Here is a 16,547-nt window from a genome sequence, read left to right on the forward strand (position 1 = left end):
CTCAGACATTTGGTAGTGAATACAGCTTACATGTGTATGGGGGGGGTACCTTTTACCACCACAGGGTTCACAAACTTTTAAGCACCACTCTATTTGCAGCCTGTATGCTATTAAAAAATAATAAATACAATAATAATTTAAAATATATAAAATAATATAAATTTGGGGACCCCACTTGTAAAGAATAAGATAAAACAATTGTATAGGATTTATGCATTTTTACTACTTTTTAAGGTAATATTTTTAAACAATGGAAATGTGTTTCATCCTGCTTTAGGATATTTTAAGTATGTTATTGATCTTAATTTTAATGTATAGTTTATTTTTGCAGTATAAAATGCCCTAAGATAAATATTATAAAGAAAGAGCATGTGCAGCTGTATATAATTTTTTTTAAAAAGTTCAGATATAAACTTCTCTAGAGGAAAATATGAACTGATCATTAATATTTATACATTGCCTTTTAGGAGGCTGAATACGGTGGACATGATCAGATAGATCTGTATGACGACGTCATCTCTCCATCTGCCAATAACGGCGATGCACCAGAGGATCGTGATTATATGGACTCTCTTCCACCATCTGTTGGAGATGATGTGGGCAAAGGATCAGCACCAAATGTTGTCTATACATATACAGGAAAAAGAATTGCATTATATATTGGAAATCTTACTTGGGTAAGTGCTTGGTTAGTTACTGCTACATTAGTAATTTATTCTAAGTCTGTAATCAGTTTAACTCAGAATTATTTACTGTACTCTGACCAGTAGAGGCTCTGTAACATTCGTTGGTAAGAGTTCTTCTTATTACTTGACATTTTTTCCATGTGGAGCATGAACTATTACTGAACTATAACTCTGATAGTAACATATTTTCGGGGGTTGGTAATCAGTAGCAGTTAGAAATTTATGTTATGAACTAGCAACTTATTTATTTTTAAAATATGGTTTGCTCAGCTGGGAGTAGGTAATATTGTAACAACTTTCAGGAAGCAAACAGTTACATTTTGATAAAAATATTCTAATATGAAATATAGAAGATATGTTTTGGTGCATATATTTGTGCATTATGTTGAACATTATTTTCACGAAAGGTGTGTTGAGAAAAGAACTGTGCTCCTTTGTTATGTTAAAAAATGTCATTTACAACTGTTTTGCAGTGGACCACAGATGAAGATTTAACTGAAGCAGTTCATTCCCTTGGTGTAAATGATATTTTGGAGATAAAATTTTTTGAAAACCGTGCTAATGGCCAATCTAAGGGGTAAGAATTTGTTTAAATTTGGCACAAATCCCATTTCTTTTTTGAACAAAGGGTGTGCTACAGTATATTTTGTTTATTTTGAAAGACCATGTTGATGGAAGATAGGAAAAGAAATAGGTGGGAAGAAGACCAAAGAACAGAATGAGAAAATTGCAATGATTTCTACAGAATCAGATTACAAACAACAACTGAGACTGAATCTAGAAAAAGTATTTCTGGAAAACTTGAAATATAATTTATGAGGTGGAAGAAAACAGTTCCAGATATAAAAAATAAGTCATGGAATGTGTAGCTATAATAATTGAGAGTTACAGTGGGATATTCTAAGTGGTTGAACATAATTATGTCTATGATTGCACATTGTGCTAAATCATAATGTGGCTTGGTTTAGTATGTTATCCAACTTTTAGGGATCTGTTAAGAATCCTTATCATAAATTTATATTGTCTGTCCTCCTTCAGGTTTGCTCTTGTAGGTGTGGGATCTGAGGCATCTTCCAAAAAGCTGATGGATCTGTTGCCTAAAAGAGAATTGCATGGTCAAAATCCTGTTGTAACTCCTTGTAATAAGCAGTTTCTGAGTCAATTTGAACTGCAATCAAGAAAAAGTAAGAATTGTTCTCTGCTACTTCCTGTGAAATGGAAAAACACTTTTGGGGGAGGTGGGTTAGGAATGATCAATTAACACATTATATATTTGAATGGTTAATAATTTTTATATAATCTGCTGTCTTTCAGTCTGATTTGCTGAAAGTCTATTTTGTTCAAACTACTATTGAAGATTGCTGGAAATAGTATGTTTTGGAAATAAAAGGGAAGCATGTTTCTTTGGTGTTAGTAACAAACTTTTCATAGTGATTTTCAGCATTGCCTATATGTCTCAAAATGATTTTTACAAAGTGTTTTGGATGGTGTACAAAGTCATGGAACCTTTCATTAATTAAGGTGTGCACATTTTTTCCTGACTTTCGCTGTTTTAATGAATTAATTAAATTAAAGCACTGTGTTTTTAATATGACACTTAAAGCAGTGGCATCTTTCTTCAGACTTGTGTGGAAGTCTGAAAAACAGACACTGCTTTAATGAATAGCAAAGAGGTGCTGTACGTGTGCAAGGTCCAAAGCATTTATTCTGAATTATTTTAAACATGTGCACAGTCTTATATTTCATGTTTCCTATTTAAAAAAAAAAAGACAGATAACTTGAATGCCTATACATTTGAAATACACTCTGTCTTATCCTTACTGGTGCTGTAAAATTAGTTAAGGATTTAGAATTGTTATTCTTAACATATTTTCTTCAACATTATATGGGATTAATCTACATAATTCTCAGTTAAATAAGTATCCCAACTAGAGGTAGATTAATTTGAAGTCTGTATGGTGCAAATCATTTGGAGCATTTAGCAGATATTCTAGATAGAATCACATTGAATTGATGGAGATGACAGGATATGGTTAGTTACTATAATCAAGACATCTTAATTGTCATTGGAGTCCTGTTTGTGAAGGCAGTAAGCAGGAATTGCTTCTGAAGACTGATTTTTTTGTTATCTGATACTTAAGTCCATACATTGTTGCTTAGGAAATATTCACTTTGAGCAACCTTGAAAGAGGATTTATTAAGTATTTTTCTACTTCTATTTTCTCGTGTTATTTATTTTTGTTTTGTGCTGCCCCACACCTAAACTCCCATTGGTAAGGAAGAAGGTGGTGGTTCACATATTCATGATTTTTACAATTGAGTTTGAACTGTGTTTTTTTTTTTTAACTAATTTACTTCTACATTGTAATAGTAAGGCTCAAGAATGTGCACTGTGTAACTCTTTAAATTAAGTAATAGTTTACTTGCATGGGTAAGTTGCTTTGCTCCCCAAAGGTATATTTTACTGCCTGTCTTATAGAACATAACTGCAGTTCCACAGAATTATACCAAAAGCTGTTTAGGTAAAGGTTTCAGGCACCTGAAGCTTACTAAGCATTTAATAATTTAGCGTATTCCGTTATTTAATCCAAAAAGTGGTTATCAAGATAAATATCATGAGCAAAGATGGTGAAGATTTCCATTGGATGTGCTTTGTGATTTTTATTTACAAAAATGCTTTTTAGAGCTTACTGAAGAAATAATAAAGACCATCATATCAGAAATTAAGCAACTGTTTATTCAGGGATTTGGGGATTGCTTTTTCAAAGCTCAAAGCTATGGAGTATCTCATGGGTCGTCCGGGGGGAGGGGAACAAACCCTGAAATCTCCCTGGGTGCACTTAACTCCTTGACCATATGTATAGTAACTTGAATTCTTGCCAAATTATTTTAAGTTCTTAAACTCTAGTAGATAGGAAAAGAACTAGAGAATGGCAAATTCTTTTTTTTCTTTGTAAAAATTTCTTTGTGCAATTTTTTTCCCAAATGGAAACATAAGTTGTTAACATTATTAACAAAAGCATACAAAACAAAACAAAAATCTTATGAAAAAACATGCAGCCTGTAAACAGAATTGCAAAGGAAAAATGTAAATGGCATAAAATAAACTAGTTTGAAAGTCTTGTTAATTCCATATTACACATCAAACACTTTGTTTCATTAACTGCAGCTACACAGTCAGGCCAGATGTCTGGTGAAGGAAAAGCTGGTCCCCCGGGAGGCAGTTCACGGGCAACTTTTCCTCCAAGTAATAGAGGGAGGGGCCGTTTTCCAGGTGCCCTTCCTGGAGGGGACAGATTTCCGGGACCAGCTGGACCCGGAGGGCCCCCTCCACCTTTTCCAGGTAAAGTGCTTCCCGCTGTTGTATATTTTGCAAAGTTTTGTTATCCTGCAGATGGAGGAGCCTTGAGGCTTTTTATTTTGTTTCTGGAATTTAGGAGTATTTCAGAATGTATTATTGAAATATTAGGAGTATTTCAGAATGTAAGTATTATGATGTATTATGTATTAAATAAAAGCTTAGTTACAGTATAATGTAGCTTTGCAGTAAATAGCAGAAATGTAAAGTATTGTACTTTTTGTTGCTGTACTGTGAGCTGATGGTCTCTCTTCTGTTAAAATACAGAAATTCTGCTTTTTCCTTTGAGGAGGTAGTCAGTTTAGAATAGAAAGAAATTCCTTTTGAAGCTTCCTAAGCTGTTAGAAGGTTTTCTAAATTGTTTTTTTTAAATAAAACGAATAACAACACAATACAGGTAGTTCTTGCTTAATGACCATTTGTTTAATGATAGTTCGAAGTTCCGACAACCTTGGAAAAAGTGCTTTATGATCTGTACTCACACTTAGGACCATTGCATACTGTTGCACTACTCCTGCGGTCATGTGATCGTGATTTGTGACCTTTTGTACAACGGTTGTTAAGCAAATCACCACAGTCGTTAAGTGGATCACATGGTTAACTGAATTCTGGCAAAAACATCCATTGGGAAGCTGGATTCGCTTAATGACCACAATTCACTTAACGACATTGTAAAAATGGTCGTAAAATTGGGTCCAGTCATGTGGTGACTCGCTTAACAGCCACCCTGCTTACCAACCAATTTTCCGTTCTCTATTGTGGTCGTTAAGCAAGGACTATCTGTAATAATTTATTAAATATATATGCCATCTGATTCCCAGCAACTCTGGACAGTATGGTATGGTAGCTTTAATTTATAAGGCTTCTCGCATATGAATGGTCATTTTCATTTTCATTTTACTTTGACAGTATGCTTATTGTATATTGTTCTGTTCATACTTAACTTTCCTTTTGAGCCTATTCTCAAAATGAGACCCTTTTAAATAAAAGAGACATAGGAAGAAGGCTGCTTTGAATACTCTTTTGTGGGATACAAACAGCAAATTAAATGACATTAAAATGATTACTATTATTTTTATTTCAATCTTTATCCTTCCTTTTGCCTAGAAAGGGCAGAACTAGAATTTGATAGCTATTTGGATTTTTTAATGTATACATTATAAATACATGAGATGCCATACTTATTGCAAATGTTTGGATATGTTTGGAGAAAACATGGGCAGTAGAATATTAATAATAGACATTTTTTCCCTCCCTCTTTAGCTGGACAAACTCCTCCACGTCCACCTCTAGGTCCTCCTGGCCCACCAGGCCCGCCGGGTCCTCCTCCACCTGGGCAGGTTCTGCCTCCTCCACTAACTGGTCCTCCTAATCGTGGTGACCGTCCCCCTCCCCCAGTTCTGTTTCCAGGACAGCCCTTTGGCCAACCTCCATTGGGTCCACTTCCACCCGGTCCTCCGCCTCCAGTTCCAGGCTATGGTCCTCCACCAGGTCCTCCACCCCCACAGCAAGGTCCTCCTCCACCTCCAGGTCCTTTCCCCCCTCGTCCACCTGGTCCCTTAGGACCACCCCTTACATTGGCTCCTCCTCCTCACTTACCTGGGCCGCCACCAGGTGCTCCCCCTCCTGCCCCACACGTGAATCCAGCTTTCTTCCCCCCACCAGCCAACAGTGGCATACCTACATCAGACAGTCGTGGTCCACCACCTTCAGACCCATATGGCCGACCTCCACCATATGACAGAGGTGATTATGGGCCACCAGGCAGGTGAGTATTTCTTTTGCACTGATAGCATATTTAATTTATGAGAATTCTAGAATTTATGCCCATTCATTTTGGTCACGGGATATTCAATATCTGAGGTTGTCATTAAAACAGTATTTTCCTATTTTTAACACACACACCCTTCCCCATGAATATCTGTATGACTTCTGGACCTCCAATGTTCTTCTGTTCCAGAGAAGAGCATGAAGAAATCCTCATATGCTGCAGTGCGCATATAGCCTCTAGAGTTCATTACAGTGGGGAACTAATCTGTCATTTTGCATTAGAAAGTGATATAAAAACAAAATATGTTTTACATCCTAAAACAGCATATCAGGGAAACACTGCTAAAACAAATTTGAAGATCATAGTTGCAAAAGCAAGTGTATGTAGCTCACCCTTACTTTAACTGAGCAGATGCTGTCCCTCCTTCACAGTATTTGCTTCCTAGAGGTGTTGTGATGCCCACCTAAGAAGGGAGTGTACCACACAGTTGCATTAAAATGATACTTAGGTCTTTTGTCTTTCATTCATTTAATACTTGTTTGTTTTTGTCCTTTATGTATTGTATGTAAACCTTTTAAAGAATATATTATGAATATTATTTTTAAAGAGATATCATGTTATGTCTCCCTTGCCTTTTGTAGGTATGCATTTAACTTTTAATATCCTTTTAATGACTCCGTCACTCACAAAAACAGCTAATCCAGTGTTATGCAGGGAGACTTAAACTTGCATAACAGACATGGCTTTTGCTTTCTTCTGCCTCTTATACACACGTACCCAATCTGCTCTGGAAAGTTAAAATTCATTATTCTGGTGGATGCAGTTCTCTCAGTGGCATGACAGCATATAATACAATTCAACATCTACTTTCTTAAGGTTTAAGTGATAGAGTTATGCTGGATTTGAAGGGACAAAGGTGCTTTGGAGCCTATGTGGATAGTATTGCTCTGCAATTGCAGAGGGCAACCATACAGTCCTGCGGAAAGAAGTAGCTGTTTTAAGGAGTTATCAGAAAGTGCTATATTAGTGCACTTGTGTCTGCTAAAGCACTTTTTCCTTTCAGATCTGAAACACTATATAGCCCTACTAAGTGGACAGAATTTGAATAGGCTTCTAATAGAACCTCTGTGGATTGTCTTAGTTTTTCTTTTCAGTCTGGTTTACCTGCATATAAGGGACCTTCATTTGCAATACCTATTATGCAGAATAACCAGGTATTCTGATAGATTCAGAGAACCTTTTCAGGTGGCAGATTATATGGGGAACCATCCATTACAAAATAAAAGACTACCACAGGCATATTGTAATGTATTTGAACAGTCCCTAATCAGCATTCAGCATATGAATATCTACAATGACTTTACATGATTGCCACACCAGTCCGTACTTCAGTTTTTAAAATCCACTTGTTTTCTAGCTTCATTTGAAAACATGCTGTAGGCTTATATTTTTTCTTTCTACTTTTCCTTTGATGCTATTTATACTATGTGAATGTTATAATCACCTCTCAAAATTTTATAGATTGTGATACATAATAGTCTTTGCATGTTGTGAGTATATCAATGAGGCTTTGTGGGCATGATGATTTGTTAAATAAGTAGCATAGCTTTTGCTGAAACATTGATTCCAGTAGTATTAATTTATTCATGGAATTAACATCTAAAATTTTAAAATATAAAATGTTATAAAGCATATTTCTATGAAGTCAAAGCATTATTCGTAATTGCTTGAAAGAATATGCAAAGAACCCAATAATAATAATAGATTTATATTTTTATATAGAGATAGTAATTTAATAAACAAAGGAGGGCTGAGGGTGGTGAAAGCAGAAGTAGAACCTCTGCACATAATGACCAATATTTTCATGATGATCTCAACTACAATCCATAACTATATTTAAATTGTCAATTATATATCATAGGCGTTTCACTGGAAATAACATGTCCATAAGAGAACAATTACATATGCCATTGTATTGGAGACAAACGAAAAATAATACTCAAAACGCAGGGAGGTATGAATTTTTAGACATTTCCTCTTATGCTAAATCAGCTATAGGATCTTGATCCACTTCTTGCTCTTAAGAGGATAGAATTGCTTATTCTGCATTTTCTTTCTACCAGAAGAACTAACATTTGCAAGAGACATTTCTCAAAAGCAATTAAAGCCATATAATTTACAGTGCTGGAAGGAATATGAAGAACATATAGTCTAACATCACATCCTAAGGCATGATCTCCTTTCTGAGTGTCTCAGTGAAATGACATGATTTTGATTAATATTTGGTACTAGCTGAGGGGAGGAGGAAACTGGTTATTACATCTTGGGTGTAGCAGAGGTGCCTGTAGGAGGAAAAAGGGCACTCTGTTTATATTGTCAGTCTTCCTCAGATCTTAAGGTAGATTGACAGATATCACAAAGTTCAAGGGGCACTAGCAGAGTAAGTTAACATTTTCTATCTCCAATTTTAGTTAAGTAATTAGCCAAGTGTGCAGCCAGCATATCACCTTGCTTATGTTAAGTATACTGTATCATTACAGAACATAGAGTATTCTTAATGCTTGGCACAATTTACTCATTATGTTTCTTATAACAAAAACAATTAGTGTATGCATTGAGGCCATATTTGTTTGATATCTTGTTGATTGGGGCAAACTTCAGTTCTGTACCTGAATGATCATACATTGATTGACAGAAGTTTTATAAGCATCTGAAGCTTTCTGAAGATGGAAAGCACTGCATAAATATATCTAATTACAATTTCAACTGTAATTAGAGTTGTTGCTTTTGTGATAGTATACTTTTTTTTCTCTAGCTTGCAGGTTTTGCATTGTAAACAAAAAGCTTTCTTTTATGTGTTTTGCTTATGATTCCATACTAAATTATTGAAATAATTGTGCTGATGGAAGTAAAAAAAAAATTGAACTTGTGTCTGTTTGCAGAGAAATAGATGCTGCAAGGACACCTTTAAGTGAAGCAGAATTTGAAGAAATTATGAATAGAAATAGGGCTATCTCTAGCAGTGCCATTTCAAGAGCTGTATCAGATGCAAGCGCTGGTCAGTATATTTAATTTAGTGACTTTATTTATTTATTTATTCGTTCAATTTATACAGCCTCCCATCTCAGACCAGTGACTCTTGTTCTATAATCTATATTTACACGTGAGTCAGAGATGTACTGGAAAAAAATAAATATGTATAGGAAATAGAGCTTTCTGGTCAATTTATTATAAACTTAAAGTCATTTATTGCTTACTGCTATGCTTATCTAAAGGACTGTTTCCTCCTATATGAACTGGGACATCAAATTCATCTGGAGAAGTAATTTTTGTGGCTTTATTTTCTTACATATAACTTCCAAGGGCAAGGAAGTGAGGCTTTTCTTCTGAAGCACCAAGGGAGTGTAATTCTATGCCATAGACTTGACGTTTGGCCCCTCTATTAGTGTTTCAGTTCTGATTGAAACTATCCTTTCAGAAAGCATTTAACAGTATCTGCTACTTTAATTTTTTTTCATTATTTTTACCTAATTTTAAAGCTTTACCAGTTGTTCACTTCATAAATTCTTTTAATTTTTAATTATGAAATGCTTTTTGGATTTTTAAATGTTTTGCTTTTAGCAAAACAAAAGAAAGTAATAATTAAAAGAAAGAAAGCAATATAATAGCAACAAAATTGGCATTATATATAAAATGGCTTTTCATATGTGTCTGCATGCAAGTTGAAATTTTTTTTACATAACAGTTTCCATAAAGGATAGCCATACTTCATTGTAATTGTTCATATGTAATCTACATCTGTAAAGTGTAAACTATAATTCATAAATTGCAAGTAACATCAGCTCTTTAATCCACTGAGTAATCTGATTCTTTTTGGAATAGTAGAGGTGGCACATATCTAATAATGTTGCTTAATTTATACAAAGTGTGGATAAGAAAATCTGTGTATTGTATAATGCCAGATTGAAGGGAGAGGGAGAGTGGACTCATATCATAGGGCATATATGATGGTATGCTTTTCTAAAAAATATTTTTATTCAGAGACTATTAATGCCAGGAGGAATAGGAGAGTGGAATCTTTTTCCCTAGTCTTTAATTGTGTTTTTTTAAGTGGTGGACTTAAATCTTATGATTGAATCTTACTCATTCATGTTAAGGTCTAGTTTATAATCTGAGGTGGTATATTTGATATTTGTATCATGTTAATCTCAGTTAATGCATTTTGGAAGAGGAGTAGAAAATATTTGGACAATAGGGTTTTTTTTTTATATTAAGCAAACATATCTGTTCACCCACTTTTTATTTTCCAGCGGAATATGGAAGTGCTATAGAAACCTTGGTGACTGCAATTTCATTAATTAAACAGTCCAAAGTATCTGCAGATGATCGCTGCAAAGTACTTATTAGCTCTCTGCAAGATTGTCTTCATGGAATTGAATCAAAGTCTTATGGTTCTGGGTCAAGGTAAACCTTTCATGTAAAAATCTTGACTAAAGTTTAAATTTTAGTAGGACAAGAAGATATCTGAATAAGTGGTATGGTTTTTAGACACCTTTTTATCTCTCGCATTCAATGTTTTGGTTAGGAAAATATAAAATTTGAAAATTCATTTCTAATCATGCCATATGCACATTCTATTCAATGCTGTATCAAGTCTATTTAAACTACTGTAAATATACATTTTAGAATGGAACTAAAATTATAAAATTTGGTGATGAAGTTTTAGAGTAGGAATTAAGAAAATATTTTTGGAACACCAGTTAGCTCTGAAGTGAACCCATTTGAAAGAGATGCACTGTTCTTTCAACATTAGTACGAAGAGAATACACAAGATAGGAAAAATATTGTGTTCTTGAGTTTTGCTAGACTGTTTTACCTCAGCCATACTTCAGCAGAACCAAAAAAACCCATAACACTTTGGTTCTTGCAGATTTTGGATGAGATAAAATATGCATGGGCAAGTAAGGCAAGGCTGGTATACATTCCTCTTCTCTCCCCTTTTTAGCATAGCACTGCATGTATCATTGGTCCACCTTAGCATCCTAGCACCTTCCCTAGCCTTCTGCCTCTCAGCTGTTGCTGCTGACCCACCAGCCTGCAAAAACCCCTGGTTTATTCTATGCATGGAGTAAAATAGCCCTGTTTCATTCTGTGGATGGACCAAAACATAGTAAGAAGCATGTTTTGATTCAGGCATGGACGATCCAGAACCACCTCTTTCATGCATCAAGCTTTTTGTGCCCAGAACATTTTGCATATTCCTAATTAGTACTACAAAATTCTACCCTGCCTTTTCTCCTCCATAGTAACACAGTTATTCCTTGCACTTAAAATAAGAAAGCATTTTTTATAACTTAAGTAGGGCTAGTAAAACACATTAATCATACTTAGTTGTACTGTGACAAGGTTCTCCTTATTCAAGGTCTTTAACAGATTTTAGATTTATTGTTACAAGATATATAAGTGATTTGAGAGAATTAAGGAAGTAATTTCTTTTAGAAGACGTGAACGGTCAAGGGAGAGAGACCATAGTAGGTCAAGGGAGAAAAGCCGACGCCATAAATCTCGTAGCAGAGATCGCCATGATGATTATTACCGGGAAAGAAGCCGTGAACGCGAGAGGCATCGTGACCGTGATAGAGACCGCGATAGAGAGCGTGATAGAGAACGAGAATATCGTCATCGTTAAGAGGTGAGCAGATTTGTTCCTCGATTATGAGTTTACTACTCTTGAAATAATTTAATAAATATATATTCTTGAATTGTGTAGCAATATGCTGTACTGAACACATTTCTCACTGTGAGGTATGGTCAGGTAAGCATGAGTGTGGTATCTCCAACCATTTCTTCCCTTTCCCTCCACTGCTAATTGCATGAATTTCTTTTTGGATATGATATGCGCTTTTTGTTGTCTTATTTTAGTAGCAGTTAATTGCCACATAGCCAATTCATATCTGTAGGATCTAGTTGACTCTGTTATTACACGTCCTCTGCATAAATATTCGCAAAAAAGAGAACAACATGAGTTTTTCTTTAGGATTTGAGGAGCCAGTTTTGGAATAGTCTTGCTTTTTAACTACAGATTTTTAAAATATTATTTACAAAATTCTCATTTAGTAATAGGAAGCTCAACTTGAAACTAGGAGGTTTCAAGAAACAACAGCTATTGCAGTCAGTTGTTGCTAATTTTGAAGCATCGTCTAGCACTGCGTCCTCTGAGTCACTGCATTATCTGGATATGCTTTAAGAGCTTAACTGTTGATCACATTGGTTTCCACTTGAAGCCTTTTGAAACCACTGGGTTCATTCATAGATTTGAGCATTAGGCCTTATCTTTTGAAAAAAAACATACCTAGTGGAAGTCAAGTTGCAGACACAGTGAAAGTTTTTAGAACTTAAATTTCTACATCTTTCAAGTTCTGTTTGACTACCCTGTTTAAATGTTGATTAACTAAAAATAGATGTTGATTAATGCAGTACTTTCTAAACATTAGAAATTCTGAAAAACTGTGATATATTTTGTTATATTAGTTATTACTACAAAAGCTTTGTATAGAATTCCTGATTTTTCTTTTCAGTATGAGGTGTTTTTCTTAATTACAATAGTTGATATAACTTTCTCATTTTTTAATAGACCTCTTTATAGCCTAGAGAGTAGTGAGATTCTAGTTCAATGTATCAATACAATTCCATCTATGCAATCATAAGGGTTGCTGTTTTTATTTGACAACTTGCTGTCTCTGGCTATTTTTCCATTCTAGGTAAACCTTGCATGCTTTTTTCACACCAAGGAAATATACAGTGGTCTTTAATATAATTCATAGTTTCTGATTTATTTTTTTTTAAGTAGGGTAGAGTATAGTCAACAATGTCACATTTAAGATGGGCTTAATACTTGGTTTCCAAAGATTGATGCTTTCTAATTTTTTAGTTCCAATAGATTAGATGACAGTAGGCTACTTTTTTGGTACCACTTTCTTTAAGAAATTATTATCATTCCTTTAAGACTCTAGTTGTATCAGTTTATTGCCTTTTCTTTAAGCCTGAAAATTTATTTGAACGTGCTGCCAACAGTAAAAAATTATTTGAAGTTTGTCATTAGAGATTTGTTATGTACCATTTTTATCTTATAGCAATTGACATTTATTTCCTGGCTTCCAGATTTTTTTTTCAGATATCTAGTAAAGACTGTTTACTTCTGTAGGCATAGCTGTTTAACATGTTACATACTGATGAAGTACAGCATATTGAATATGAACAGGTGTTGTCACACATTATATCAGGTATCTTTTTGAGTTTCAGAATTTTTTGCACTTGTCACATGGGATTTATCATGAACTTTTACAAGAATAATAACAAGCACACTCAATACAAAATGAAAAATGTATTAGATTTTCTTATTACAGATTGTCCTCTTAACCTTTTCTGAGTAGATGGCACCTAATATTTATTGTAGACCTGCATGCTCTGCTTATTTAATTTTATCTGCAAGATCTGTTTCTTTTGTAGGATGTTTACAAATGTTTGTTATTTGCAAGTAAGAATTACATTTACAGCTGACTTTCAGTGAGCCGTATTCCTCACTTGATAACCCTGCAATATCTTTCTCAATTTGTTCAATTTTTTTTATGGAAGGTTATGTGGGCAATGCAGGTTTTCAATCCAAAATACTTGTAGTACTTCTTTCAAGTATAAAAGTTCCAGGAATTTACTATACAGCAGTAGGATTATCTTCCAGCCTTATTTATTAATGCTTAGTATTTTACTAAATGATACAGGGGCCAGTATGGCCAGTGAAGGGGGCTTTGTATGTGTTGAGGGGAGATTTGGGGGCCAGTAGTTAGGTATTTTAGTATCTTAGTGCAGTGACTGGTTCCAGTGATTGTACAAACACAATTTGAATGTTTCATAGGGAATCAGTCATTATAGTTTTCCTATTCATTTTATAAATGTAAGAGCGGTTTCCTTTTATGCATGTTTATCAGTGAAAATATGTATCTGTCAATGATGGGAAGAGAACAAAATCCTCTTCTTATCTTAGATGAACATATCCCCAAATTCCAGAGGGTGATATATTATCAGGATCTGCCAGATGATGTTGGACTCCAATTTTTATCAGATATTATAGGAGTTGTACTCTTGTCAGCATTTGGAAGGCCACATTATTTCTATTTGTGTCAAAGTGAAAGAAAAATATCTTAAATATCACATTTATTGAGGCAGAAGTTTTCAGGGGCTTAATAATGCATTTAGAAGTTACAGTTAATATCCAGCTAATCTATCCATGTCACCATCCTCCTAATTTAAACAGTGTCTGAAAGGGTGATTACCTTGAATTAATCCTGAGATGCATGTTTCTTAATAAATATAATTATGTTGCACATATCAGTTAAAGAATATTGAATATACCCTAGCTGTTTTATATAAAAGGCTTGATGTTAAAAGCCTAGTAAGTTCTATCTGTTCTATTACAAATGCCCAGTGTGGTTTTGAACTTCTTTTTCTTGCTCAGCTATCTCCATCCCATTTAAGACACCTATTGTTGATAAGTGGAAAGAGGTACAACTCCATTGGCTTCTGGCCTAGTTGTCAGATAATAGGAAATTAAAAAGGGTTTTACGTGTAAGTACGTAATACTTTGGCCTTCGCTGTTATATCTTATTAAAACATTTTGAATAGATGTAGAGTGATCCTTGCACTTGTAATTCAGACTGGAGAAAATTTGTTTGAAATGATAATTTGCTTTTATATCCTTGGAATTTCATTGTTTACATGAAGCTGGTGTTCCAGTTTACAGAATCTTTTCAGTTACACAGTTTCAATACAGTAAGTTCAAACTTTATAATGAGTTTAAGTATTAATCAGAATATAAATGATATGATTTCCCCTTATACTTACAATAAAAATCTTCTGGATTTCACAGTTTGAAATAATAGAATGTAATTATATTTAAAAATAAATTCTAGAAATATGAAATATATTACTATATAATTTATAATCTAACCATAAAATATAATATCCCAGTCTTTCACTTTACAGTTCTTAGGAGGAATTTGAATGAAGATTTGAATTTGGGGTTTTGAAAGGCACTGGGAAATTTACATAAAAGTAGTTACATCTTCTCAATTATGAAAATAAGCAGCACTTGCCATTGTGAGACAGAATAAAATGTCTGCTGCAAGGAGAGATACAAATAGAGTTCTGTGTATTAATCATATCACTCAAAGCAATCTGTTCTGAAAGTTATCTTTGGTTTCTCTGAAGTAAAACCCATTTTTATTTTTTAAAGATTCATGTTTTGGGCACAGTTCTGAATCTGATATAATTATACCATCTGTGTTGTATGAAGGTACCAGAGCTTTGATATAAAGGAAGATGGTTGAGGGAACAAAGTCATAATCTGTGTTGATTATAGAATGAGCCAAGCATTCCTCTCAAAGTTTAAATTATGCAGTATTTTTGTGACTGATGATACCTCCCATCTACGTTGACATGTTGTCCATCTAAAACTCCAGTTTATTATCCAAAGAGTATTTTGAAGGATAAATGATATAGTTTTAAATCTCAATTTTTACCTACATCTTTGTTTTTATTAAGCTAGATGTTATACATGCCAGCCAGTACATAATCTTAAGTTCTGGATGTGTTCTCTGGTAATTAGTAGTACAACTAGATGTACCTGTAGCATAGTGGTACAATTTTCTTTCAGTTGTTTAATGAATTTGCAATACAAACCTAGAATATATGAAGGATACTGAACATACACATAGTGTATATTTTTAGTGGTTTCCAATAAAATATGTTAATTAGCCATATTAGGTTGTGTCAAATATCTTTTTCATCCCATAAGAGAAAAAATATTTATGAGTTAGGTGGAAGAGCATTGTGCAGGATATTATCCTCAAACCCAGAGGAATTCATGTTTGCATAAGCTCTTCTGTAAATACTTCACCAAAATTCATTATTATGTGGCCTTCTGAAGTTTATACAGTTTACTCAGCCTTATTTTTCTTAGTTTTTATGAGTAATATGAATATATATTGAGTCATACACTGTGAGAACTCTACTGCTCATCTTTGCACAAGAGTTTCTGAAAGTTCAGAAATCTGTTTTCTCTTTCTTCCTATGATTGAATCTAAGATGAAATCACCCACATTTACTACAGCTATAGGAATTATTTGTATTTATGTAGCTCCTCTGAAATCAGATGTAACTTTCCAGCCTTGTTTAGGGGTCAATGAGTGATACATTGAATGATCCAAAATGGATTTTTACGTGGTTTTAATGTGATTAATGAGTTTTTTTTTTAATGTGCCTTGACAATGTACTTCTGCTTACTTGATTATTTTGGATGTTTTCATAAATTTCTGTATTTTTTGTTATGTCTTTTGTAAATTGTCATTATAAAAGTACAAGAAAATTGTGAATATTTCAGACATGTATCTATTTTCTTGTACTTATTTACCAAAAATCCCAGCAATTCATGTGCAAACTGCCAGCAGATCATCATCATATTTGTGTTGGATAATACACATATTTAGATTAAAAGCTGATAGCAAGATGATTATGTAGAAATAATAATCACAATTCCTAAAATTACTTCAAGCATGAAAATTGTAGATTATCTCATGTGATGAGCTACTTACTAATTTTGTGCTTTGTCCTGAATAAGCATTTAAAAATGCAGGAAATTCAAAATGTTTGAACTTCTTAAGCTCTGGTGCTTATTATA

The 16,547-nt window shown here is 33.9% G+C and overlaps 1 protein-coding gene across 4 annotated transcripts in view; it reads left to right on the forward strand.

Annotated features, from left to right (window-relative positions):
* The window catches only part of CPSF6 (cleavage and polyadenylation specific factor 6), a 43,514-nt gene that overhangs the window by 15,691 nt on the left and 11,276 nt on the right, over window positions 1-16,547 (forward strand). The window contains exons 2-10 of one of the 4 annotated variants that reach the window (XM_007423394.4): window positions 468-677; window positions 1,160-1,263; window positions 1,725-1,870; window positions 3,856-4,029; window positions 5,308-5,812; window positions 7,737-7,829; window positions 8,758-8,873; window positions 10,126-10,279; window positions 11,315-11,507. In XM_007423394.4, coding sequence (XP_007423456.1) covers window positions 468-677; window positions 1,160-1,263; window positions 1,725-1,870; window positions 3,856-4,029; window positions 5,308-5,812; window positions 7,737-7,829; window positions 8,758-8,873; window positions 10,126-10,279; window positions 11,315-11,504 — 1,692 coding nt within the window. In that variant the 3' untranslated portion in view covers window positions 11,505-11,507. The remainder of the gene's footprint in view (window positions 1-467; window positions 678-1,159; window positions 1,264-1,724; window positions 1,871-3,855; window positions 4,030-5,307; window positions 5,813-7,736; window positions 7,830-8,757; window positions 8,874-10,125; window positions 10,280-11,314; window positions 11,508-16,547) is intronic. The other 3 variants (XM_007423395.4, XM_007423396.4, XM_007423397.4) reach the window with 3 other exon arrangements.

This window comes from Python bivittatus, unplaced genomic scaffold, assembly GCF_059951505.1.
Source record: "Python bivittatus isolate LINGU-HERP-01145 unplaced genomic scaffold, Pbiv_v1 ctg000330_np1212, whole genome shotgun sequence".
Lineage (NCBI taxonomy): Eukaryota > Metazoa > Chordata > Lepidosauria > Squamata > Pythonidae > Python > Python bivittatus.